This window comes from Cervus elaphus, unplaced genomic scaffold, assembly GCF_910594005.1.
Source record: "Cervus elaphus unplaced genomic scaffold, mCerEla1.1, whole genome shotgun sequence".
NCBI classification, from domain to species: domain Eukaryota; kingdom Metazoa; phylum Chordata; class Mammalia; order Artiodactyla; family Cervidae; genus Cervus; species Cervus elaphus.
This window is the reverse complement of record NW_025316723.1, coordinates 61,256-88,393: the sequence shown is the minus strand read 5'-3', so window position 1 is coordinate 88,393 and position 27,138 is coordinate 61,256. Positions and strand designations below refer to the sequence as shown.

The 27,138-nt window shown below is 54.4% G+C and overlaps 1 protein-coding gene across 1 annotated transcript in view; it reads left to right on the top strand.

Moving 5' to 3' along the window:
* The window catches only part of LOC122691321 (proto-oncogene tyrosine-protein kinase receptor Ret-like), a 49,608-nt gene extending 23,777 nt beyond the window's left edge, over nucleotides 1-25,831 (top strand). Inside the window, 18 exon segments of the mRNA XM_043897938.1 lie at nucleotides 720-1,007; nucleotides 3,360-3,601; nucleotides 4,891-5,086; nucleotides 6,365-6,564; nucleotides 8,691-8,949; nucleotides 9,664-9,789; nucleotides 11,309-11,419; nucleotides 12,235-12,357; nucleotides 13,304-13,569; nucleotides 16,051-16,198; nucleotides 17,619-17,726; nucleotides 18,918-19,132; nucleotides 19,215-19,337; nucleotides 21,457-21,527; nucleotides 22,798-22,935; nucleotides 23,983-24,064; nucleotides 24,066-24,086; nucleotides 25,560-25,831. Of these exon segments, the coding sequence (XP_043753873.1) occupies nucleotides 720-1,007; nucleotides 3,360-3,601; nucleotides 4,891-5,086; nucleotides 6,365-6,564; nucleotides 8,691-8,949; nucleotides 9,664-9,789; nucleotides 11,309-11,419; nucleotides 12,235-12,357; nucleotides 13,304-13,569; nucleotides 16,051-16,198; nucleotides 17,619-17,726; nucleotides 18,918-19,132; nucleotides 19,215-19,337; nucleotides 21,457-21,527; nucleotides 22,798-22,935; nucleotides 23,983-24,064; nucleotides 24,066-24,086; nucleotides 25,560-25,739 (2,897 nt within the window). The 3' untranslated portion in view covers nucleotides 25,740-25,831.
* Nucleotides 25,832-27,138: the final 1,307 nt, after the last annotated feature.

Here is a 27,138-nt window from a genome sequence, read left to right as displayed (position 1 = left end):
AAGTCTGTGTCTCTGCAGGGGTGGCATGGAATTCCCTGGGGGTCCCGTGGTTAGGACTCTGAGCTTTCATTGTTGAGGTCTTGGGTTCAGTCCCTGGTCAGGGAACTAAGATCCCACAAGCAGCAACACTGGCAAAAATAGAATAGAATAAGTGTTTTATTTATTTTTAATTGAGGGATAATTACAGTATTGTGTTGGCTTCTGCCATACATCACAATGAATCAGCCATAGGTATACATATGTCCCCTCCCTCTTGAACCTCTCTCCCCCCTCCCACCCAATTCCACCCCTGTAGTGTTTTTAAAAGTGAGAAAAGAAAGAAAGTGGTTGGGGTAGTGGGTGAGGGAGGGAAGGGAGGTCACCTGAGGTGCCAAGAGCCTGCCTTGGGGAAGCACTCCATCTTAGACCCAGGGTTCAGCGCACCTCTCTGAGGAAGGGTATTTGAACTGAGATTTGGAATAATCAGAGAGATGGACCTGTGAGGCACCCCCCAGGATGAGGGAGCAGAGCCATAGGGCCCTGAGGCTGCCAGATCCCAAGTCCAGGGCCGTAGGGGGCAAGCAGGAGGTAGGGGGCAGGGCGGGGTTCCCAGCAGAGCCCCGCTAGCCTTGGTGAGGACTAGGCTTTGCACCAGCCCGGAGCTCCTGCCCTCTCCCCATTCAGATCCCAGCTGGGCAGGTGTGGCTGACACCCTGGCGGGGCCTGACTTGTCTCTGCAGAGGGCGGCTTCCCGCTGCTTACCATCTACCTGCGGGTCTTCCTGTCACCCACATCCCTACGTGAGGGCGAGTGCCAGTGGCCAGGCTGTGCCCGAGTGTACTTCTCCATCATCAATGCCTCCTTCCCAGCTTGCGGCGCCCTCAAGCCCCGGGAGCTCTGCTTCCCTGAGTCAGGCCTGTCCTTCCGCATCCGGGAGAACAGGCCCCCTGGCACCTTCCACCAGTTCTGCCTGCTGCCCGTGCAGTTCCTCTGCCCCAACGTCAGTGTGGCCTACAGGCTCCTGGGAGGTGAGTGCCAGCCGCATGGAGCCTTCCTCGATGCCTGCCGAGTGCCAGGCATGGCCCTGCAGTTCCTCTACATGAGCCGTCCAAGTTGACTACACCACCCCATCATCCATTCATTCAGAGGTCCACGTGTATCTCATGTATGCTGGCCACAGGCCAGGCATGGTTCTAGGGACCAGGGATGAAACAGTGAACAAGTTCAGGCCCAAATCCTGCCTGTCTGGACCTTCAATGCCTGGGGCAGGTGGAGACCACACAGGCGCTAAGGACGTTGGGTGGCCTCTGAAGGGACCAGGTGGGAGGTAATGCTGAGAAGGCACGGACTGGTGGAGACCACTGTCCTAAATCAGGTGGCTGGAGCAAGGTAAAGGAGGGTGCCCAGCAAGCAGGGCGAGCTCATTCAAAAGTGCGGAGGGGGAGGTGCGGCTGGAGGGGAGGGCAGAGGCTGCTGAGGGCAGAAAAATGCAAGGGAGGGGTCAGGACTTCCTGATGAGGGGACTAGGGAGCCATAGAAGGTGTTTTCAGGAGTGGGGGGAGGGTGTCATTGACAGGATATAACTTACTTTAAAAGGTTAGTCGGGCTGATGTGTTCGAAATGATTTGGGGCGAGTGGTTTGGAGGAAGCAGGAAAACTATGAAGAGGCAGGAGACATCCTTGAGTGAGAGGATGAGGACTGGGGTTGAGGGTGAAAGCCTTTAGGCCACAAGAAGCAGGCAGATTCTGGGCATGTTTTTGCAGGAAGATCCAGCAAGATTTTCTGGGGAGTTGAATGTGGGGTGTTGAGAGATTCACAAGGGGACCAAGCATGGTTCCAGGATTCCGCCTGAGCCACTGTAAGGACAGTGGACCTTGTCACAAGATAGTCCTACCACACGATGGCCCTGGGGAAGCCACATGGATATGGGGTAGGGGAAGGGCACTGGATCCGAGTGGAGATGAGAGAAGGCAACTGAGCCGCTGTGTGTGAGGTGCCATTGGACAGTTTAAAGGGGACACTTTTATGCTGGATGGCTGGTAAGTGAAGCCTGGATTCCCCCCAGGTTGATGGCACCCACACATGGTCATAACGTTAAAGGAGCACTCAGTAGTGTAAGGAAAGTAGTCACTCACACTTCCACATCCCTTCATTTATCCTGCCACAGGGATGGATGTCTTTGTACAAAATTGTCCCCAAAGCATATGGTTTAGTGTGCTGCCTTTTTCGCTTAAAAAGAAAAGCCATTTTTGTAACCATAAGCAATACAGGGAAATGTGTAGTTCACATGTAATATGTGGCTCTGATGTGATTTTCCACCAAGTGGAGTTGACAGCCCTCCTGAGGTTGGCTATGGGGTGGTCACTGTTGACCTTCAAGCGTTCAGCTTTTCCCCCTTTCTGGGTCCTTTCTGGAGGATGAATTCGAGGACAGGCTTGGGTTGAAGAGTATATTGTTATTACTGGTCCTCCCCTCACCAGGTTGCAGTTAGTCATTGAACTTACAGCAGTGTCTGGCGATGAACACACACAGCATCTCATCTTCTGGGGCTTCCCTGGTGGCTCAGCTGATAGAAAATCTACCTGCAGTGTGGGAGACCTGGGTTCAATCCCTGGGTTGGGAAGACCCCCTTGGAAAAGGGAACGGCTACCCACTCCAATATTCTGGCCTACAGAATTCCATGAACTGTATAGTCCATGGGGTCGCAGAGTCAGACATGACTGAGCAACTCTCACTTCACTTCATCTTCTGGCGAGGAAGCTGAAGAACAGAGACAGAACCATCAGCCTCAGGCCACGCAGCCTGCAGGTGTATAGGGCAGGGATCCAAACCAGGCAGTCAGAAATATTTGTGTGTTAACATGAAATTACACCAGATGTCCCCAATGTTGGTTTTCAAGTGGTGGAATTGTGGCTTTTTTCTCACATTCTCTAAAATGAGCATGTCTTGCTTCCACAGTTAAGAAAATTCCTGACAGTTTTTCAGATACCAGCAAACGCTAGGAGCTGGATCTCTGGGCCTGCAGCGTGACTGGTGCCAGCCCTCGCCACAGAGGAGGCAGGCAGGGTGTGTGAAGGGGTGTGCCCTCCTAGGTGATTGGGTTGAGGACCTGAGGCAGACCTCCTGGTCCCTGCTCTTCCCTATCAGCACCAGTGCAGGCTGCAGGCACAGTGATGCTCAGAGCATAATCTCCACTGCAAACTGTGCTTGGAGGCTGTGCTCCACTGTGGAAGCTGAAGAGGGGCCACGGCCCAGGCCCAGCATGCACCCCAGCTCTGTCTCCTCTTGCACACTGCTCCCTGTGGGGCCCTGAGGAAGGCAGCTCACCCTCCCCTCAGCTCAGGGTCATCCTGGGGTTGCTGGTCTGTTTGGTGCTCAGGTGAGAGTCTGCCTTTCCGCTGCGATCCGGACAGCCTGGAGGTGAGCACGCGCTGGACCCTGGACCATGAGCAGCGGGAGAAGTATGAGCTGGTGGCCGCGTGCACGGTTCGCATGGGCATGCGCGAGGAGGAGGTGATGGTGCCCTTCCCTGTGACCGTGTACGACGAGGACGACTCTGCGCCCACCTTCTTCGGGGGCGTCGACAGTGCCAGCGCGGTGGTGGAGTTCAAGCGGAAGGAGGTGCCTATGCGTTTGTCTGGTGCTTCTCTAGTGTCTGTCATCTCTTTGTTGTGCATCTGGGTCTCTCCATTCGTCATTTGTTCCTCGGTCTATTCAGCTGTCCATCTAGCCATCCAGACATGTGGCTGACCATCACTGTGGTTATTCGTCTTTCATTTGTCCATCAGTCTGTCTGTTGGGGTTTTGTTGGTTTCCAGGACAGCTGAGGAGGAGAGAGGACCAGCCCCGCTGGCCCCGAGCTGACCTCTGCCCTGGGAAGCGGGTGAGGGGAGGGGTTGGGGTGCTGGTGGGGTTGAGGGTAAGGGTGCCCAGCCTCTGACTCAACCATCAGGGCTCGCATCAGAGGGGCACAACTGTGGTACTGCAGAGGCGGGGCACACTGCCCCAAGGAGACGGAGAGGACATCTGCCAGGAGGGTGTTCCCTTCTTCGGGCTGTCAGCCCCTCAAGGGAGGGCCAGTGAGTTCAGGGAGGGTACCCCGGAGTGGAGGAAGACAGGCCAGTGGATCCGGCAGGGGTGTCCCTGCGCCGCCCCTCCCATCGGGGCCCCGCCTTCCTCTTGCCTGTGCAGGCGGAGCGTGACTGCCACCTGCTGGGCCCTGGGCTGTCCTGCAGCCGGCAGGCTGGCGGGAGCAAGGGGAGGGTCGGGGTCGGATATGCTGTGGTTGCCTGCTTCTCTGGACACCCAGGGAGCAGGTTTGGTGGATGGATGGGCAAGAGGAAAGCACATGGAGTAGGGAAATGTCCCATGAGCCTGGCGGGGCAGCTCCATGGTAACACTGTGGAGCTTGGCCAGGAGTGAGAGCAGAGATGACATGTGGCTTTACTCAGAACCCCCCTCATGACCCCATCTAGCCTGGGGTACAGAAGAAGCTGTAGGAGAGCATTCTGGTGGACACTGTGCTTAGGTCCCAGCTCTGTCATCTGTCACTGCATGACATTGAGCTAACTTCTCCACTGTGCGGGGCCCAGCTTCCTGGAAGGAGAGTGGGGGTGCCCACTCTGCACTGTGGGGACCTGAATGAGGTCTTCCACAGAGCACCAGGGCATCTGTTCTAACCCATAATCATGGGAAGTCTGGAGATGCCATTGCACCTGTTGCAGAGGTGAGGTGCAGTGGCCCAGGAAGGGTGACAAGCAGGCTGGCTGGGGGCCCCTTGCAGCTTGAACCCTGGTCAGGCTGTCCCTGGAGCCAGCTCTGACCGCACACACCTGATCCACCTGCAGGGCACATGCCCTCCTATGGGCTCTGGCTTTCGGGGCCCTGACTGGCCCCCGTATTCTTTGCAGGGCACAGTGGTAGCCACGTTACGTGTCTTCGATGCAGACGTGGTGCCAGCCTCTGGGGAGCTCCTGAGACGGTACACGAACACGCTGCTCTCTGGGGATGCCAAGGCCCTCCGGACCTTCCGAGTGGAGCACATGCCCAATGAGACCTTGGCCCAGGCCAACGGCAGCTTTGTGCGGGCAACCGTGCATGACTACAGTAAGAGGGGACCAGTGTGGCCTGACAGGGCCCCCTGGGGAACTGGCGACCTGCTTTCCTTGGGCAGGGCAGCACCCTGCACAAGTAGACACCTGTCCTGGCCCTCTCAGCCCCAGGTGGCCACCCCTTCCAACCCTCTTCCCAGCCTTTGTCTCTGCTGGGCTCACCTTGGCCACCTTGGTGGGTGTTTACAGGCTGTCCTTTCTCGCTGAACTGCCCCAAGGCCAAGGCTGACCCTGGCAGGACCCCCACCACACTACCCTGTGCTGACCACGCCAGGGCTCACCGCAACCTCCTAGGTGCCCAAGTGCCCAGGGATCCTTAACCACCCCCCCCCCAGCAACTCTCCACTAACAGGAGTTGATGTCCAGTAGCAGCTCTGTGCCCTCAAATTGGAGGGTTCTGGGATGACTGTCCTGTCTGACTTCTGAAATGTGCCCACCCTCAGGGCTAAGCACCACGTGCCCCCAGGGCTCACCTGCAGGATTGGGTGTCCTCATCAGTTGCCAAACCTCCCCACCTCCCTCGCCTGCTCTCCTGCCTATGTTTTGTAGGATCACCTTTCAAATATGCCACTTGTGCTTGGATCCTTGTTTGGAGGCCTGCTTCTGGGGAACCCAGGATCACTGGTGCCTTTACCCCTTTCTGCCTGACCTAATCCTATTTCCTGTCTTCTTCCTCACCAAGCTCTGATGACCTCTATTCTGTGCAAGGGAAAATGTCATCCTTGCCCCTGCACACTCACTCTGTATGCCATGTGCACCCAGAGATCCTCGCCTCCTTTGTACTCCACTAAATGGGGATCTTAGCCTTGGCACACGGTGACTGCTCAGGAGTGTGGAAGCTCCTGGGTGCTTGAGGCCTGTGGAATCTGAGGGTCCATAGGAGGCTGGTACTGTTGCGAGAAGTTCTCAGGGGCCAGGACGGTCTTTCTGGGACCTTGCTGGTGGTGGTGGTGGGTCTTTACCTGTGTGTCCTTGCCCTGACATGCATCTTTCTTATACACATGCACACACACACACACCTCACTGAGGTTACCTCCCAGCTGAGGAGGGTCTTCTGGGCTCAGCTCAGCACAGTGACACATTTAAAATATTTCAACCTTAGTGCCTACAGCCAGGTCTGTTGTCTGTGTACCGTGTGGGTAGAAGTACCTGTTGTCACACGTATGCCCATGTGTCCAGGGAATGCTTTGCAGGGGAGATGTGCAGCATCGTGGGGCAGTGGTCTCCACCCTGGGCAGGGCCCCTACCTATCATCACATGCCTCCACCTGCAGGGCTGGTTCTCAACCAGAGCCTCCCCATCTCGGAGAGCTGGGCTGTGCAGCTGGCCGTGCTGGTCAACGACTCAGACTTCCAGGGCCTGGGGGAGGGTGTCGTCCTCCTCCACTTCAATGTGTCCGTGCTGCCCATCAGCCTGAGCCTGCCCAGTGCCTACTCCTTCTCCGTGAGCCGGCGGGCCCACCGCTTTGCCCAGGTGAGCTCCTGGCCTCTTGCCAGCCTGGGGAGGGGAATGGAGGAGCAGGGACTCCCAGGATGGGGTCACATGGGGGACACCACCTCCCTGAGCACACAGAGTGGCCCTGGGGAGCAACAGGCACAAAGCCAAGGAGGCTAAGGCCGTGGGAGAAAGGAGTGGGGCTGGTGGGCTTTGTGGGCCCCTCTTTGCCCTCTCCCTTCTCAGCATGTTTACATTTTTTACTAATGAAAGAGCAGTGCCAGTTAAATCTATGCTGACTTGGAAAGACATTCCTGGTGAATGAAGTGGGAAAAGTAGTTTGCAGAAGTATTGGTCTTAGGTGGCTCCATATGTTCAAAACCAAGTCTTCATTGCCAGAAATTTCCAAGTGTGCAAACATAGGCATTAGTGGAGACCTCTGCAAGGAAAGACAGGAAGTGCTTCTATTTCCTACTTTCCTGCAAGTCTGTTTGCTAGAGCTTATTTTGCATTTGTCATCAGAAAATAGTGATTAGAAGTAGAAAAAAAGGGAAGTGGTAAGAATTCATCAAAAGGATATAAGGGATAGATAAGAGTGATCTCTTTTCCTCATATCAGCCAGTGTTTAACGTTTTGGTGCAATTCTTTCTAGAATGTTTCTCTGAAGCACTTTTTAAAGTTTACTTGCAGTTATGGCAGGCATGACTTAACATACTGCATTCTCCTAATGGCATAGCTGTGGCCATGTGCCCTTTAGAATATCCCATTTAGGGTCATCTCCTAATTAGGACAGTGGCTTTGCCAGTTTCTGTGGTTGGTTCCCATGCCACCTCCGCTCCTGGCAGCCACTTAGGACCCAGCACAAGAAGAGCCACATCCTTGGACGTGGCCAGGCCACCCCACTTGCCACCCCCGCCAGGCCTTTCCTGGAAGCAGAGGGCAAGGCTGGTGAGAGGTGACGAAGCAGGGGGCCCTGAGGGGTGTCCAGGGGGGCTGAGGCAGGCATAGGCATTGCCAGGGGTGTGTCAGCAGAGCCAGGCAGTGGGGAGGGTGATGAGGGCTGAGTGGGAGTGGGGTCTGAGAGGGCGGGCCCTGCCAGCCTCTGCAACACCGCCCACCCCTGACGACTAAGTCTTTCCCTGTGCCTGGACTCACGAGGGTGCAGAGACCCGAGTCTTGGCCCAGCCTTACACACACTGCTGTCTCTCACCAGCCCCCCCTTAGTATTCATGATTATAAATTGAAGGTGGTGATCTCAGGCAATTTTGAGGATCACAGGAGAAAGTGGAAGTGAACCTGCTCTGTACAAGGAAGTGCTCGGAGCCTAGGAGGTGGTTTTGTTGTGGTATGAGGAGTGGGCTTGGTGGAGCCTGGCTCTGCCCTGGGCCTGAGCAAGGCTGAGCAAGGGCCTGGCCTGTGGCTGCAAGCAGGGGGCCCTGTGCCATCACTGCCGCCAGGCCCGCAGCCCTCGACCTTGACTGGTCAGAGCTTCTGATCTCAAGCCCCAGCAGCCCTAACTCCACCTTGGGTGGTGAGGGAGGGAAAAGGAGAGTTCAGGCCCCAGTGACCACTGTGGCCATGAGGCATCCCTGGAGAAGTATCCCTTCTCTCCCAGGGGTTCCGGCCCAAGTCTCAGAGGAGGCTCCAGGACCTGGGTGGGACAGCAACCCTGCTGTGTGAATTATGGCCCGGGTGCTGTGCTCTGGCTGACCAGGCAGGTGACCCAGGCAGGACACTGAGGATGGACCCTAGTGGTGCCCAGAGCACGACGGCCCCTGCCCAGAGGGGAGGGAGGTGTGTGGGAGGCATCCAGGCTGCCTCTGTGCCCAAATGAGGGAGCAAGTGAGGGGTGAGCCGGGCAAGCCAGCAAGCGCCTCCCTGGAGGGCCAGTCCCTAAACCAAAGCCCGGCACCCTGTGTTCTTTTCACCTCCGGCTCCCAGGAGCAGGGATGAAGGGTGGTGTCACGGTCTGCGCAGGGCCAGGCCAGGCCAGGCAGGCAGATGGGTCTGCAGATTCCAGGGGCATGGAGGATGGGGAGATTGGGGGCCACCATCTCTGGGCTGAGTGGGAAACTGTCCTGGGACTCAGCTGGCATGGAGCCCCTCCAGCCACTGTCCCAGGTGGTCTACTCACCTGGCTAAGGGTTCCGTGATCCCATGCCTAGATTGGGAAAGTCTGCGTGGAAAACTGCCAGGAGTTCAGCGGCATCCAAGTGCAGTACAGGCTGCAGCCCTCCAGCGCCAACTGCAGCGCCCTGGGGATGGTCACCTCAGCTGAGGACACCTCGGGGACCCTGTTCGTGAATGACACGGAGGCCTTGCAGCGGCCCGAGTGTTCCCAGCTCCAGTACACAGTGGTGGCCACCGAGAAACCAACCCACCAGCAAGCCCAGGCCCTGCTGCTCGTTACCGTGGAAGGGATGTGTGAGTGCCCGGCTGCGGGAAGGGTCAGGGTGGATGGGGCGTGGCAGAGCCTCGGGCTGTTCCTGCAGAAGGGTGCCGTCCTATACCCCGTCACTGACCAGTGGGCTTTCTTGAGCCTCCTTCTCTGTAAGATGAGAAAACAGCACACAGCTGCACTGGAAGGATGATGGGGGAGGTATGACACAGTTTAGTCCAGTGTGACAGCATTGTGGGTGGCCGCTGCTGCCCATCGCCTCTGTCAGCAGGACCTACCTGTGCACTTGTTTTAGGGCTGCCAGGTACAATATAGGACCCAGGTTGAGTGTGAATTTCAGGTAAACAACAAGCAATTATTGTGGTGTAAGTACATCTCGTGCAGCCTTTGCAGTGAATTAGAAGACAAACTCCCCTATGTCCCTGTGATATTAGGGCCATATTTACACAAAGCAGGTATTCACTGTTCTCTGAAGTTCAAGTTTAATTGGGTGTCCTGCGTGTCCCTGGATGAGTCTGGCCACCTCCCATCCCCACTCCATACTCAGCCCCTTAGCTGCCCCTGCTGTGTGACTATGATGCCACCCCTCCCCCAGCAGCCCCCTCACTACCCTGCGCCCCCAGAGTTTAGTGACTGCCTCCCCTCTGGGCTCAACTCGGGACAGCTCCAGCCAGTGCTGCCTGCACCCATGGGTGCCCATGGCAGGCTGGCCCCCCATGACTGCTTTCTGCCACCCCTAGACATGCCTGAAGAGCCTGGCTGCCCCCTGTCCTGCGTGGTCAGCAAGAGGCAGCCCGAATGTGAGGAATGCGGTGGCCTGGGCTCTCTGACAGGCAGGTGCGAGTGGAGACAGGGAGATGGCAAAGGTAGGCCCTGGGCAGAGCCAGGCGGTGGGGAGTGTGATGGGGGCTGAGGGGGAGTAGGGTCTGTGCATGCAGGCCCTGCCAGCCTCTGTGACACCCCCCACCCCTGCCCATCTAGTCCTCCCCTGCGCTTGGTCCCTGCCGTGGCTCCTGATGCCAGGAGAGGGTGGTCACGAGCGCAGGGAACAGAGAACCTTCCAACTGTTTATCACCGATGGGATCACAGGTGCCTGAGACTGAGCTCGCTCTGGACTTGAGAAGGTCGGGGCCAAAGTTGAGATGTGTGTGTTTTCTTTTTACTTTATTCTAAAATTCTGAATTTCTGTATTGGTGCCTAAACCAGATGGTAATTAACATGTATATATCCATTTCTCTACCCATATACACATAAATACATGTGCAGTTGTGAATGTGAAATTGAAAGTGTTAGTCGCTCACTCGTGTCTGACTCTTTGGGACTCTGTGGACTGTAGCCCACCAGGCTCCTCTGTCCATGGAATTCTCTGACAAGAATACTGGAGTGGTAGCCATTTCCTTCTCCAGGGACTGTCCCAAGCCAGAGATCAAACTCAGGTCTCCAGCATTACAGGCAGACGCTTTACTATCTGAGCCACTATATTCACCCAATGCCTTCTCTTTTTTTTTAACTTTTTATGTTATATTGGAGCATAGTTGATGAACAATGTTGTGTCAGTTTCCAGTGTACAGCATAGTGATTCAGGTATACATATACGTGTATATATTCTTTTTCGAATCCTTTTTCCGTTGAGGTTTTTATAGCATATTGAGCAGAGTTCCATGTGCTATACAGTAGGTTCTGGTTGGTTATTTTAAATATAGTGTGTATACATGTGTATCCCAAACTCCCTGACTATCCCTTCTCCCCACTCTTCCCCCATTCACCCAATGCTTTTAAACACATAGTTCACAGACACTTTTCGAAGATCTCTTGGTAATATTACTGTGCATCCAAGAAGTGGAGGAATTAAGGTAGACTACACTGTTGACATGTCATTTATGGTTGGCTTTACTTCATGAAAACACAAACCTTAAAATAATTCAAAATATCCAAAGTGGTCTTCAGAGAGGCTCTACCCAGGAGTTCCCAGCCCAGGGGACATGGACCCAAATAGGAGGGACCTGAGCAGCCTTGGGTGTGGACAGTAACTGGCTGCCAGCTGGGCCCACCAATCTGAGGGTCCCACCCACAGTGCAGCCTAGAGAGGGTCCCAGCCTCATCTGGTCTCTTCTGGCCTCTCTGATGTGAGCCTGGCACAGCTCTGGGACTGCCTGGCTCCTCTGGCCCCCACCATCCTGGCTGCCCTGTACCTCAGGGATGCCCTGCTGGTAGGGCTCTGTGTGTGGTTCTTCTCTGCTCAGATCTCAGTTTGCTCTTCCTTGCAGGGGATGGGGTGGGGTACAGGGTTGACCTGGAAGGCCCTGGGGTATGACCCTCCTGGCTCTGCAGTCTGAACAGGGCAGCGGCTCCCTTGTGGTCATAACTGCCCACTCTGTGTTGTAGGGATAACCAGGAACTTCTCCACCTGCTCCCCCAGCATCAGGACCTGCCCCGATGGACACTGTGATGCCGTGGAGAGCAGAGACCCCAACATCTGCCCCCAGGACTGCCTCCGTAAGCAGCCCGATGAGCCTGCACCGTGACTCTGAGCGAGCAGGAGCCTGATTGGGTGGGGGGAGTAACAAGCTAAAGGGGCTTGGACTCTCACCTGCATTTCAGCCAGACCAGCCAAGCTTCTGGGTTTTGCGTGCTGAGCCCTTTCCTAACATTTTTTTTTAATAAAGGCGCTCCTCCCCCCAAATTAGAGCTTGCTGGCTTGACCCACACCCTTCCAGTGTTGCCCTAGCCAACTCATGGGGCACGACTCCCTGTCCCCCGTTTTGCTGACTGCCAGCTGCCCCCTCTGCCCCTTTTCTGCTTCTGAAAAGTAACCAAGTGTGGACCTTGACCTGGGCCCAGGGCAGCCTGTGGGTTCCTCCTCTCACCTGCTGCAGCCAGGGAGCTGGTTTGGGGGCTCATCATGCTGCAACTGGGGCTTCCCAGATGGCGCTAGTGGTAAAGAAACCCACCTGCCAATGTAGGAGATGCGCAGGTTTGATCTCTGGATTGGGAAGATCCCCTGAAGAAGGGCCTGGTGACCCACTCCAGTATTTTTGCCTGGAGAATCTCATGGACAGAGGAGCTTGGTGGGCTACAGTCCACAGTGTTGCAAAGAGTCGACCTGACTGAAGCGACTTAGCACACATGCATGCATGCTGAGGCTCTTGCCTGGGGTGACCTAGACTTCTGATCTCACTGTGCTCCCTGGGCGTGAGAGTGCTGACATCAGGTGGGGAGGGGCCTCTCATGATCCTGTCTGGTGGTCCTGGCTGGCCAGGTCCCCCTGGAGGCTGAGAGTGGGCTGCTGAGTGGGTGGTGTCTGTCCTCAGGGGGCGGCAGCATCATTGGTGGGCACGAACCTGGGGAGCGCCGGGGGATTAAAGCTGGCTTCGGTATCTGCAACTGCTTCCCTGAGAAGAAGAAGTGCTTCTGCGAGCCGGAGGATAGCCAAGGTGCATTGGGGGTGGGGGGGTGGGGGGCACAGCTGGCCGGGATCCCCACACCTCCCTGAGCCTCCAGGGAGCAAGGGAGAAGATTGCAGGAAGGAAGAGAAACCTAGGAGATCTTCCTCCTTCCCTGGGGTCTTGGTTCCCCCATGTGTGCAGACAAGGAGCTGGCTCAAGGCTACTAAGACTGCCTTGTGGCCCGAAGTTCCTTTTTTTTTTTTTTTTTGGCAAGGCTTATGGGATCTTAGGTGCCCAACCAGGGATTGAATCTTGGCCACAGCCGTGAAAGCTCCTTGTCCTAACTGCTGGACCACCAAAGAATTCCCTGGCCTCAAGTTCTATAATAAAGATTGGGCTGGAAAACTAGTTATTCCACCAAATAGCTCAGCATCTCCTCAGACTGTGCCTGTGTAGAGCCTTTCCTGGGCCTGTGGCATTGGCCAGCTGGGTCCCCCCTCCCAGCACCCTCCAGGTGCTTCTTCTAGAACAGGGGGGCCCCACTGAACACATGGGGAGCTTTTCTGGCATTTGGGTGGTCATTGCATGGCCCAGATCCTGGGCCACTTGTCTTTCCTCTCCACTATATATTGAACATGAAGAAAATACAGAAGATATTAGGAATGCAGGAGAAGAACTTCTCCCACCCCCCGGGCCCCTGGGCCTCTGGCTTCAGTGCAACGTTCCAGGGTGGGGGAGGTGCAGGGGTGCACAACCTCTGGTGTGTGACCTCAGGCAGGATGTTTATAAATGCTCATTCCTTCCAGAAAAGGGCAATAATAGTCTCTTGTAGCAAAAACATACAGAACAGTACCTGCCATGGGTCAGGAGTGTTGGCAGGCAGCTCACAGTCGGTCACAGCAGCCACTTCCTGGCTGTCACAGGTGTGGCTCTGTTGGGTATTGGGGGTCCCCCTTGTGGGGTGTCTACTCTCACAGCCCCTACTCGCCCGCAGACACCCTGCGTGATGACCTCTGCTGCACAGTGATCACGGCAGCTGTGGTCTTCTCCATCGTATCTGTGCTGCTGTCTGTGCTGCTGTCCACCTTCTGCATCCACCGCTACCGCAAGAATGCCCACAAGCCGCCCATTGCCTCGGCTGAGATGACCTTCTGTCGACCCGCCCAAGCTTTTCCGGTCAGCTACTCCTCATCTGGTGCCTGCCGGCCCTCTCTGGACTCCATGGAGAACCAGGTCTCAGTGGACACCTTCAAGATCCCGGTGAGGTTCTCCATGTGGCAGCAGGGCCAGGGAGGCAGCCCTTCCAGGTAGCCATGTGGGTAGCCTCTGGTCTAGGGCAGCTGGGGAAGGAGGGGGGGACAGAAGGGGCAGGGCCCTTGGGGTTGTTGCATCCTTGCCTGCCAGGAGGACCTCGTGAGCTTCCAGCTGTCTTCTAACCTCCACCGAGATGTCTTTCAGGGAGGGCAGAAGGCAGGGGTGGGGCAGAGAGCGTGAATCAGTGTGGAAAAGGATGGGTGTGGATTTAAATGACTGAGATCTGGGCCATTAGGCTCCAAGGAGAGGGCAGGCCATGCTGTACCCACCTAAGATATCTCCTACGGAGGCCCCAAGTGCTGGAGGATGCAGCCTTGGGGGAGGCCCTGAGGAGGAGTGTGTGGGTTTTATTCTCAGAAGGTAGGACCACCCTAGGGCTGGAGGCTGATGTTCTGCCTTCATTTCCACGGGTCGCTCTGCTGGGGAGTCTGTTGGGTAGGAGCCCCATGATGAAACACTGTCCCCATCCAGGCGAGAGAGACTGGCAGGTGGGGGGCCTGGCCGCAGCCAGGAGGGGATTCTGTCTGTGGCTTGGAGAGTGGGGTTGCTGAGAGGCCTCTCAGGCACCATCAGGGGAGCCTGGCCCCAGGACTCTGTGACTGGCCTGCCAAGAGGGGAGAATCAGCCCAAGCCTCCTCCTCCATGGCATGGTCTGGGCCTGCAGTTAGTGTGGGAGGCTCAAACACCACCTCCTGCCCGGCCAGGCTGCTCCTCCGCCTGTCTGCCCTCCAGTGTTTTTGCTGAGGAGACTGAAATACTATGGGGACTGGGGGCTGGAGACCTCCCACCTGCTGAGTGTTTGGAACCAGCAAAGTCAGGAAGGAGGCCTCTGTGGCCACCACATCTGGGAATGGCCCTCGTGGCCCAGGGACGAGCCATTTGATTCCCTTATATGCCCTGACGGTTTGTGCTGAGACACACAATGAGAGAGGTTCTTCTGTGGGGGGGGGGGGGCACGGACCACTTTCAGCCTCTAGCCCAGAGTGCAGAGAAGCCAGAGCTGGGCCGGAGGCCCAGGACCACACTGACCAGCTCTGAGGTCTTAGACACATTATTCGACCCTTTGGCCTTAGTTCTGTCTTACATAAAGTGGGGAGGACACTTTGGGGTTTTAGTACTTTTAAAGAGAAACAAATGAGAGATATCCCCTCTTAGCCCAGTCTTTATGTGCAGTCAGCTGTTATCCAGTGCAGTGTGGACACCAGGGTGGTGGTGACTCTGTTGTCACCTTTGAGCCTGACTATGGATTCTTGGTAGAGGAGGAAATGGCAACCCACTCCAGTATTCTTGACTGGAGAATCTCATGGACAGAGGAGCCTGGCTACAGTCCATGGGAGTCAGACACGACTGCCTCTTTTGCAACTTAAAGAACAAACAACATGGGTTATTGGGGAAGCTGAGACACCAGGACACCTGGGGAGCTGGCTGGAAGGCGCCCCTGGCCGTGGTGCTTAGAGGAGCCTGCCTCTGCTCCCAGACGTAAGAACACAGGGTTCTGGTCCCTGGGTGGGGGGGGCAGTGGGTCACCAGTGTGTGTCTGTGGGTTAGGCGAGCCTGCCAGGCACATCATAAGCAGCCCCTGGAGCCATGCCCACACCCAGCCACAGCAAGACTTGGGGACCTGGGCATCCAGTGCTGACGGGAAGGCAGGTTCCAGACAGGCTTCAGCATCCCCAGAGTTCAGGTCTTCGAGCCAGTCTTGGGGTCTGGGAAGACCCCACCCCAGAGGGGTCTTCAGTGGGCATGGTGTGTTGGGAAGGCCGGTGTGTGCAAGTTCTGGCCAGTGGCTGGGCTGTGGGAGGAGCAGACTCTTCCACACATTGTCAGGGAGGGATGGGGGGGTACCTGAGGGGCACAGTGGTAACTTTCTAGAGGCTGCCACACCAGGAAGGTGTTCTTGACACCCCATCCTGTAGCTGGGAGTGCAGGGCTGGTAGGCAACTGGGGCCACAGCTGCCACTTGAGTTCTCTTGGAAGTCCTGGAGCCTGGGCCACTGTCAGTGCCTGGTGTCCAAAACAGAGGTGGTGCCATGAGGCTTGGGCCTGAGTCCCAGGGAAGAGGCTGTGGTCCCCCTGTGAGCACCTGTGGGTGCTGAGTAAACCCTGACTCTCTCACTGGAGATACCAGGCCCTGGGCCTGAGGTGGCCCAGGGCATCTATAGTAGATGGAGGCCAGTGAGGGTATGAGCATACGGAGTCCAGCCAGTCTGTGGCAACACCTGCCTTCCTGTGGGGGGACGCATCTTGTCATGGCACCTCAGGGCCTGACTGTGGGGTCTTGCCCTTGGACATGGTGACTGTCACCTGTCACTTCAGGTGACAGTCGGCCGTCTGCACATGGAGCTTGTCCGCCGGCTCTTGCCTTCTTCCTTTCTTCTTACCTTCGCCATCTCTCTTCCCTCTCTTTTTCCTTCAAACCCAATGTAGGAGGATCCCAAGTGGGAATTCCCACGGAAGAACTTGGTGCTTGGAAAAACTCTGGGAGAAGGTGAATTTGGAAAAGTGGTCAAGGCCACAGCCTTTCGGCTGAAAGGCAAAGCAGGGTACACGACTGTGGCTGTGAAGATGCTGAAAGGTACGTGCCCAGGCAGTACACAGGGGGCTCTGCCACTCACACCTGCGGGGGCCCCAGTGGGTGGATGAAGCCCTTATGACAGCCAGGACTCTGGCAATCAGCCTGCTGCCTCCTGAAGAACCAATACGCCTCCCCTGCTCTTCTTGAGTGGCTGCAGTCTAGGGACCTCCACCATGGATGATGTGGGCTGGTGTGGTCCCTGGAGAAGCAGGGTAAGACATTCCTCCCTTGAAAGCTTTCAGAGCCATGTTGCTTGTGTATCAATGTTGGGTAAAGATCCGAGTTTAAATTAAAAGCCCTTAAGTTCAAAACCGACAGCTCTCCCCACCTCAGTCTGCCCCATTAATTTCTTTCGCCAAGCGTCCACTGAGGTCCTGGTGAAGAGACCACCTGTAAGGACTGGCCCCTGTCCCCCAGGTCCCTGCCTTTCCCAGTCCCCATCCCCCCCAGCCCTTAGTGGGCCAGCACTGCCCCAGTCTTAGCACATGCTGGGTATCCTCACTGCTGCTTCTCAGCAGGGACTGGGTAGACAGTCCTCTGCCATGGCTGAGTTCTGCCTCAGCTTGACCAACTGAGGGCCCAGTGGCCATGTGATGGGCACATTTTAGGCTGATGCACTCTGATGTTCAGCAGTCGGGGAGCCATGCAGTGCCGGGTACTTTTGTGTACTTACCCAGGCCCTCAGACTGGGGTTGCCCCTTGTCTATGAGACCCCAGGCCCTAAGAGGGCACAGTGAGACTGGCCCTGGGTCACTCATGTGTGGTCCAAAGGGTTCCAATGCCCCATCTTGCAGCTGTCTTCTCATTTCCAGACAAGTCTACAGCCAGAGGCAGTGGCACAACTGGGCAGTGGGATGTGGGGCCATGACCCAGGAGGACAGTTGGCCAGGAGACCTCCACACCCAAGCTCCTGAGCACAACTATCTCTGCCCTTGGAAAACACACACTCAGCATGGCAAGACGACTTCTGTGAAGTCTCATGGCCTTCACCTTTCTCCAGGGCCTCACCCCCCTTTGCCAAGTGCTTGGTTGGCAGGTGTTTGGGGACACCAGGGAGTCCCTTTACCTCCCCAGAAGGGTTAATGAAGGGTTAACGCCACTGTCTTTGAGAGATGGTGATTGCAGGGAAATAATGCCATTTGCATGCATAGCCCAGCCCAGAAGGCTTTCCATGGAAAGACTCTGCTCACATGGAAGTGCGCTCCTCTGGTTCTTACTCCCTGTAGGCAATTGAGGCCGCTGTTGACCCTCCCATGGGCTGAGAGTAGCTCCAAGCAGTGAGGTCCTGGCAGGCCTCAGTCTGAACCTGAGTAGGATGTCTGGGAAGGAGACAAGTCTGTGTAGACCCCTCGTTTGCGCCTGTGACCCAGCATGGTGGTAGCAGGGACTTTGTGACCTGCTTTGTTTCTGTGCATTTCAGAGAATGCCTCCCCAAGCGAGCTGTGGGACCTGCTATCAGAGTTCAACCTCCTGAAGCAGGTCAACCACCCGCAAGTCATCAAGCTGTACGGGGCCTGCAGCCAGGATGGTAAGACCAGCCGGGGACTAGCAGCTGCTGGGCACAAGCCAGGGGCTCTGGGCTGCTCCATTCTGCATTCTCCCTCATCCCCATCCTTTTCTTCTCTGGCACCTGTCCTCTCTCTTCCTGGAAGCATGGTTTCTCTGGCTCTTGCCTGAAACTTGTGTGTCAGTGGACCATGAGGGCTGCCACAGGAGTGTTCCCTGGGGTCTCTGGCGACATCCTGGTTGTCAGCACCCTGCCCCAGGCTGAGCCCTTAAGACAGGGAAGTCCAGAGATGAGCAGTGTCTCCTGGGCACCTACTAGATATGCCATAACCTCCAGGTGATCTCAACCCCACCCCAGCCTGGGGTGGCAAAGGCAATGGCAGATCATTTTTCACATAAGAGCATTTTGCTCTATTAGTCTTCCAAAACTGCTTTGCCACCCTGGGGGCCTCCCACTTTGTGTGTGTGTGTGTGTGTGTGTGTGTGTGCATGTGCGCGTGGGTGCATGTGTATTTCGGGTGTGAGGGAGATGGGAGGCCGACAGGGAGAGAGCAGCAGGGGCACCAGTAGCACTCAGGGCCGGGCCTCGGGGAGGACTGTGGCCTGAGAGCAGGCAGGGCAGGGAGAGGGTGGCCAGGGGCAGTCCAGAACCTCTGCCTCCATCAGCTGTCCCCAGGCCATACTGTGGCAAGACCAGGGGTACAGAAAGTTCCTGACATCCGAGCAGCAGTGGTTATCTCCCAGGGCAGCTTCAAATGCAGTGACTGCTTGCCCTGGACACCCAGGAAAGAGGTTGTGGTCAACTGTCCAGGCAGCTGGCTTTGGAATCCAAAGCCCCTGCAAGATGGAGGAGCTTCCCAAGTGGCACTAGTGATAAAGAACCTGCCTGCCAATGCAGGAGATGTAAAAGACTTGGGTTCAATCCCTGAGTCAGGAAGATCCCTTGGAGGGGGACATGACAACCTACTCCACTCTTCTTGCCTGGAAAATCCCATGGACAGAGGAGCTTGGCAGGCTACAGTCTATAGGGTCACAAAGAGTCAGACATGACTGAAGTAACATAGTGCTGCAAGGTGGAGAGCAGAGTGATGGGAGAGTGAGCTGAGGCTTGAGTCCTCAGGATGCTGGAAGCGATTGCCCCGTGCTGGCCCAACTTCTGCCTGCCCAGGGTCACCTAAGCAGCCAGCCCACGTACCTACTGCTCTGCCCCTAGGGCCACTGCTCCTCATCGTGGAGTATGCCAAGTACGGCTCCCTGCGGGGCTTCCTCCGAGAGAGCCGCAAGGCGGGACCTGGCTACGTGGGCAGCGGGGGCAGCCGCAACTCCAGTTACCTGGACAACCTGGAGGAGCAGGCCCTGACCATGGGCGACCTTGTCTCCTTTGCCTGGCAGATCTCACAAGGGATCCAGTACCTGGCTGAGATGAAGGTGCGTGCCGCCCCAGCCCCGCGCCCCCTCCGCCAGCGATTGGCCCGGGGTTCAGGGGTCCCTGCTGTTGTCTTTTCCACAGCTTGTCCATCGGGACTTGGCAGCCAGAAACATCCTGGTAGCCGAGGGCCACAGGATGAAAATCTCAGATTTTGGTCTGTCCCGAGATGTTTATGAAGAGGATTCCTACGTGAAGAGGAGCAAGGTACAAGGCTCTGGGGTGTGATGGCCTGAGGGCAGAGGGCATGGTCAGGGAGCCCACAGGGTGGGGACAGATTTTGATCTGAGGAAGATAAAGCGGGTTTTTAGAGTGCAAACTTCCAGTCCTCATCCCCGAACTCTTTCCTAGTCCTGGGTCCCCAGAGACCCAGAGCAGGACTCAGTCTTGAGCCTGTTCCTTCTCTTCCTCACAGCCACACGTGCTGTTTTGGAGCTCCCTGCTGGGAGTGGGGTTCCTGCAGCTTCTCTCACTTTTCATCACTATCACTTCTAAAGGTCACCCACCACTGCAGAAATAACAATCTTCTTGTCTGCAGTTGCTCCTCTCACTGCTGCAGAGTGAAGGTCACTGTTTTACTTTCTGTGTAACTTTAGTCCTTTGCTTGGGGAAAAGAAATGAATTAAACCCAAGCTTGCTAGTCATTCTTTACAGAAAGGATTGAACCACTTTACAGCAGGGTATGCTCCTGGTCCAAGGGCCTAGGAACGGCTGACTAAGTGAGTTTGGAAGGCAATCAGGAGGATCCTGGAGACAAAGTCCAGAGTTGCAGTGTAGAGATTTGGGAAGCTTTTTCCAAGTCACTAAAACAGGTGGTTCGGGGACCTTCTTGGGAAACCTGGTTCCCTGGTATGGTCCCCTTCCCTGTGACATTGGTCTTGACTTTCTTGGTGCTGCTATCCTCCCAACCCCTTTCTAGTAGCCTCCCTGTGACAGACTAGACAGGGAAGATCACAGGCCCCCTCAAGACACACAGCTAAGCTGGCATTCAGAACAGATGCTGCTCAAAAAGAAAAACACAGAAAGCCACGACATACACTTCAGCTTTGCTCTGAGGGGCGAGTGAAGCCCAGGTGCTCCTGGGGCTGTGAGGATGACATTTGATTTCTTGTGGGGTTTCTGTTGTGACAGCACATCTTAGAAGTGCTGAAGGGGAAGTGGAGAGGGGTGCTCCCTACCCCGTGGAGGGGGCTGGATGGAACTTCCTGTTGATGCACTGGTCCTCGGGAAGGCCCTGTGTCACCCAGCAAGGAAGCACAAGGTGCCCAAGCTCGGCCCCTGAGAGCACAGCCTGCAGGTTGCATTGTTAGAAACACACACCCTCGAAGCAGTCACACTTCATGTAGGGTATGAATCCTAAATAGTACTTTAAAAAAAAAAAAAGAAGTACAATAAATGCATTAAAATCCAAAGCAAATGCCTTTTTTTTAATTGATTGTGCCTTGATGCTGACCTGTTTGTTGTTGTTTAATCGATCAGTCGTGTCTGACTCTTTGCGACCCATGGACTGTAGCCCAGCAGGATCCTCTGTCTATGGAATTCCCCAGGCAAGAATACTGGAGTGGGTTGCCATTTCCTCCTCCAGGGTATCTTCCTGACCCATGGATCAAACCCGCATCTCCTGCACTGCAGGTGGATTCTTTACCACTGAGCCACCAGGAAAGCCCGCTGATCTATTTGTACCAAAAAGCTATTTCTTAAGTTGCATTAGAAAGGATTTGTTAGGTTGAACTCCAGCCTCTCCATGGTGGAGGACAGTCTTTTAGAGGATGCTAAAAGGGCCCTGGGATAAAATAAGGGAAAAATCAGACTCAAGACACTCACATTGATTTCTTCGCTCAGAGCTTCTTAGAAAGGCCTTTAGTGTGTTCATTTGTGTCAGAAATTCCCAAGATGGAAACACTGGATGTTGGCTTCCCAGACCCCTTCACCCTCAGAAATCAGGGGAGATCTTGATGGAAGTGCTTCCAGCCTACCCACTGGGCAGCACCCAGGGTGCAGTGCCCCTGATCTCCCGAGAAGTGACCACAGTGGGGCCTGGCTTGCACTTAGCATCAATTCCTTGGGATGTGGTGCATGACCAGCACACCTTGTATAGCTGTGGGCAGGCCGACTGACTCCCTCGGGGGTCTCAGCCAAGCCTAGGAAGGCGGGGCTAGGACTCCAGCCCCTGTGAGGCTGGGCTGCTGGCCTCTACCCAGGAACACACTGGAGTCATTACTCAGTGTTCCCTAAGAGCTGAAAGAGCCTGAGATGTGTCCCCCACACACACCAGTTCCTAGGATCTCAGAGCAACGTTAATGCCTTTCTTTCACTCCTTCCTTAGGGTCGGATCCCAGTCAAGTGGATGGCCATTGAGTCCCTCTTTGATCATATCTACACCACCCAGAGTGATGTGTGAGTCTGGGTGTTGCCTTCCTGGGGTGGAGGTTACATGTATGCACCTGTCTGGGCAGCTCTGCTGGGGAACAGAGTTGCCCTGAGTCCCTGTCAGCTCATTCCAGCCGTCCAGAGTGACCTCCCCAAACTGGGGGGCTGTGGATGGGGAAGCTTTGTGTACTCACACAGCAAATGGCAAAGGCCCAGGCAGTAGTTCTGAGTGCCACGGTGGAATGCATGAGGATGTGAGCCATAGCTGCAGCCCCCTTGCCTCCCCCACCTCCCCTGCCCTCTCTTTGGACATCTCAGTGACACACAGTCCCAGCTGAACAGTTCCCTCTCTGTGAGCCTGAGTGTGAGCGGGCTTCAAGCAGCTCCCTGGAGACTGGTCCCCACCCAGAGACAGGTTTAGGGTGGAGTGACCTTGAATGGGTTTCCGGTACCCAAACTGCTCCAAGACCAAAACTGAAGTCTTCCAAGTCCAACTGCATTCTCAATTGTTTTGAAAACCACAACAGACTTGTTTCCAAATGTTCTGCTGTAAACAGCCTTGCATGTTTTAAATAAAGTAGGCTGTGAAAAGGCAATTCTTAAACAGTTTTAACAGCTGTGTTCTGATTACCAAGTGGACTGTAAAACAACTGGAAATGCAGGGGAAAGCATAATGAGACTAAAAGTCAATGGGGCCCCACCATCCCAAAATAACTACGGCCAGCACTCACAGGCCTTGCCTAGAGTTGTCCGTGGCATGCAGGCATTCTTTATTACTGTAAACGGGCTTGTGTGATAATGCTGTTTTGTGATGATTTTGTCCCCACTTGACAGTAAATTTTCCCTCACAGTTGATATTTTCCCATTGCAGTGTTTTTTCCTTTTAACATCTTATGAAAATTTCCAGGCACACAGAAAAGGTGAAGGGGTTTTGCAGAGTGCCCTGGTGCCCTGTGGCCTCAGTTTGACCTGCTTTTCACTGTGCTCATTTGCATTCCCTGTGCCGTCTCTGATGCTACAGAGCTTCACCTCAGGGGTCAGCCACCTGCCCTTTTTGGATATGGGGGCTGAGCTTGGGCAGCAGCTTGCCAGGGGGTTGGGGCAGGGCAGGCAGACACCTGGTCCCGCCTCCATTCCACTTCCATCTGTCTGGTCAGCCTAGGCTGAAACTGTGGGCACTTGGACCACTCTCTGTACAGGGAACTCGGGTCCTGTTGCTGCCCAGGGGGAGGATATCTGGGGCGCTGAGGATGCCACAGACTCAGTGCAGTCGCTCATTGGCCCTCTGGTTCTGCAGGTGGTCCTTTGGTGTCCTGCTGTGGGAGATTGTGACCCTGGGCGGCAACCCCTACCCTGGGATTCCTCCAGAGCGGCTCTTCAACCTTCTGAAGACAGACTATCGGATGGAGAGGCCAGACAACTGCAGCGAGGAGATGTGAGCATGCTTTCTCTGGTCCAGCCTCCCCAGCCACTGACACTCCAGGTTTTGGAGGGGTGGGGTCATGCACACTCATCCTTTCCCACTGCTGGGCAGCCCTGGGTGCCAGCCCTAGGCGAGCTGGGCAGCTGGAAGCAACGGGCTAAGACAAAGGCACAGATGACAGAGAACCACCCTTGGGCATGATGGCAGATGCTGGGGACCCAGATTCCACTGGGGGCTGGGTGGGCCTCCTGGGGGGACTTACAAGCTGAGGGGGAGCAGGACCCCAGGAGAGGTGGTGGAAGGATGAGGGAGCAGCTTCAGTCTAAGGCTAGAGACCTGTCCCAGGATGCTTGGGGAGGGGCAGGTAATTCAGAATGGCCCCAGGGGTACATACAGGGGAGTGCCCAAGTGGAGACACCAAGGCAGACAAAGAGCAGGCAGATGGCACCTGGACTTCAGCTCGAGGGCACCAGAATCTTCTCATCAAATGGTGGTTCCATCAGATGATCCTTGGAGAACAGGTTGAGAACACATGAGAAGGGGGTCGTCCATAGTTAGACACACACTGGTCCATTCATTCTACAAAGTCTGTCATGCACCTGCCATGTGCCTGGCTCAGGGCTGTGGGAGTGCAAGGGTGAGTAGGTGCTGCCTCCCTGGGCACCCTAGACTGGCAGGCACAGGCCCAGCACTCACCCACAAGGTGGCCCCTGCAGCCCTGCCAGAGCCCCAGGGGAGGGAGGGAGGGAGGTGCAAGACAGAGTGTGCTTGGCAGGTTTTTGTGTTCATACACAGTTCATCCTTCATAAGAGTTTTAAGGACTGGCATTTCTGCGTTAGCTGCCATAACAAGCATGGCTGGACCACAGCGCCAGACACTGTGAGCCCCTGCTGACCCATCATACCCTGGCCCAACTCAGAGAAGGATGTCAGTGACACAGGAACAGCTTTGGGATTTTGGACCAGAGCCTCTGGGGCCCAGGTGCACTGTACTGGGTGTGGTGGTTGTGACTGGGCAATCCTTGCTGGATTGTCACCACCCACCTGTTTGTCTCACCAGGTACAGTCTAATGCTGCAGTGCTGGAAGCGGGAACCAGACAAGAGGCCAGTGTTTGCCGACATCAGCAAAGACCTAGATATCTAAGATGATGGTTAAGAGCAGAGTGAGTACCCGGAGCCAATCCCTGGTGCCACTTCCCTCACCCCAGTTCATGGAATTCCCAATACAAAGGCAGAGTGCGGCTGTGCAGAGTGAGATGGTCATGTCGTCTCCTGGTAGGGGGCAGGGCAGACTGGGGGCAGGGGGCGGGGCGGGCACGAACCTTTATCCTTAATCCAGGCCTCTTGGACTTCTTGAAATTAGGGAGAAACCAGGATTTTTACCTTGACACTTAGGAAGAGCCCTCCACAGACAGGGGTGGGAAGAAGATATGCCAAAGCCAAACAAAATTATTTTCAATAATGGAACTTGAGGAAGTAAAGTTGGAATGAATGTGTCCTAAATTCAGATTCTATGAAGGGTCTGGCTAGGGGTGGGAAGTGAAGGGAGCAGTGGAAACTGTGACAAATAGTAACCTACCAGCTGGCTCTGAAGGACCTGTTACCATAGACAATGTAACCTGTAGGAATAAGAGTGCCAGCATGCCAGGGCTTTTTAAGGGATGTTTATGTTTCCCAGTTTTTATAGCAATTTCCAAAAGCTCAGTGTGGGCCAAACAACATATCTGTGTGCCTCCAGTTTACAACTCTAGGTGATAGAGGAAATCAACACAGTTTTCACTAATATTGATTGGGCAATGGGCTGCCTCCTGTATTCTGCCTTAGATGCTGGGGATGCAAGTAAAGAAAATAGACACAGACCTTGCTTGCCCTCTGGTGGTTTCATCCTTAAATTGACACAGTTACTGAAAGTTGTCATTTCTCCAAACATGGAAGGCAAGATGCATGGACTGGGCCCCTTGGAATAAAACCCAACCTTGGTGTATCGTTTGGGCACATCCTATGATTTGCCCTAAACAGAGGTAATAGCTGATGCCTACAAACAGCTTTCCTAGAACAGTGCTGAGAACCAGCCAGAAACACACTGGAAGCATTCTTGACACCTTTAACCAGGGCAGTGGAAGTAGCCGGTCCTCACAAATCATCCTGCTTGGGAGCTGAAGCCTCTAGCAGCATCTTATGCAAAACCCACACCGATGACTCAGATTTCTTGGTCCTGACTTGATATTGGAGATGGCAGGAGTGCCTGGAGGGAAGCCAGAAAGTGTGGAGCAGATGGGGAATGTGTCTTGGCCTTCCCACATGAGTCACGGGACTGCAATCCCAGAGCCTCAGGTTTTATAAACAGGCCTGTTCTCCAGTGCTGGGCCTGGTGCCCCTAGCGCTGCAGAGAGAGGACCAGAACAATGAGGGAACACATTTCTGCCTCCAAGAGGTGATTTTCTGTGATGAGGACCAGAGGCTGGGGGAACTCATGCTGACAGACCTGGCCAGGGGCTCAGATCTGGCGAGAGGTTGATAGGTGCGGGGTGGGACTCGGCTGGGGCTTCTGCTATCAGGCAGGGCGGGGGGGGGGGGGGGGGGGCATGTCCAGCAATGACCTGCTCCAGGAGTGACCAGGTCTCTCTCCCTTCCAGGACTACTTGGACCTGGCCGTGTCCACCCCATCCGACTCACTGTTGTATGATGATGGCCTGTCAGAGGAGGAGACACCCCTGGGGGACTGTAATAATGTTCCCCTCCCTCGCACCCTCCCCTCCACATGGATTGAAAACAAACTCTATGGTAGAATTTCACATGCATTTACTAGATTCTAGCCACGTTGTTCCTGCTCTCTGCACTGTCCTTACTCTCTGTAATGCTTTTTAAGAGTGTTTCTGGTTTGAATGAAACCAAAGTCTGCTCTGAACCTTTTTGTTTGTAAATGTCTGACTTTGCATCCATTTACATTTAGGCATTTTTTTTAAAACTATGTTTTTTTTAAAGGATGTGAAAATATGTGTGATGATCACATTGCCCAGCAGCTTAAGATGATAGAGGAGAGGGCGGGGCAGAACTCTCAGGGGATTTTTTTTTTTTTGGCTCCTCGCATTTTTCACACCTTTTCATGCTCCTCGCATTTTTCACACCTTTTCATGCTCCTCGTGTTTTTCTTGGTTTTTTTTTTTTTTGCTCCTCGCATTTTTCACACCTTTTCATGCTCCTCCCATTTTTCACACATTTTCATGCTCCTCGTCTTTTTTTTTTTTTTTTGCTCCTCGTATTTTTCTCCCCTTTTCCTGCTCCTGGGATTTTTCACACTTTTCTTTCTCCTCGTATTTTCACACTTTTGATGCTCCTGTTATTTTTCACACTTTTCTGCTCCTCGTATTTTTCTGTTTTTTTTTTTTTTTTTTTGCTCTTCGTAATTTTCTCCCCTTTTCCTGCTCCTGGGATTTTTCACACTTTTCTTGCTCCTCGTATTTCCACACTTTTGATCCTCCTCTTATTTTCCCCCCTTGTCTGCTCCTCGTATTTTTCTTTTTTTTTGCTCCTCGTATTCTTCTCCCCTTTTTCTTCTCCTCGTGTTTTTCCCGCTTTTCTTGCTCCTCGTATTTCCACACTTTTGATCCTCCTCTTATTTTCCCCCCTTGTCTGCTCCTCGTATTTTTCTTTTTCTTTTTTTTTTTTTGCTCCTCGTATTCTTCTCCCTTTTTTCTTCGCCTCGGGTTTTTCAAAACTTTCTTGTTCCTCGTATTTCCACACTTTTGATCCTCCTCTTATTTTTCCCCCTTTTCTGCTCCTCGTATTTTTCTTTTTTTTTTTGCTCCTCGTATTGTTCTCCCCTTTTTCTTCTCCTCGTGTTTTTCCCACTTTTCGTGCTCCTCGTATTTCCACACTTTTGATCCTCCTCTTATTTTTCCCCCTTGTCTGCTCCTCGAATTTTTCTTTTCTTTTTTTTTTTTCCTCCTCGTATTGTTCTCCCGTTTTTCTTCTCCTCGTGTTTTTCCCACTTTTCTTGCTCCTCATATTTCCACACTTTTGATCCTCCTCTTATTTTCCCCCCTTTTCTGCTCCTCGTATTTTCTTTTTTTTTTTTTTTTTGCTCCTCGTATTGTTCTCCCCTTTTGCGTCTCCTCGTGTTTTTCCCACTTTTCTTGCTCCTCGTATTTCCACACTTTTGATCCTCCTCTTATTTTTCCCCCTTGTCTGCTCCTTGAATTTTTCTTTTCTTTT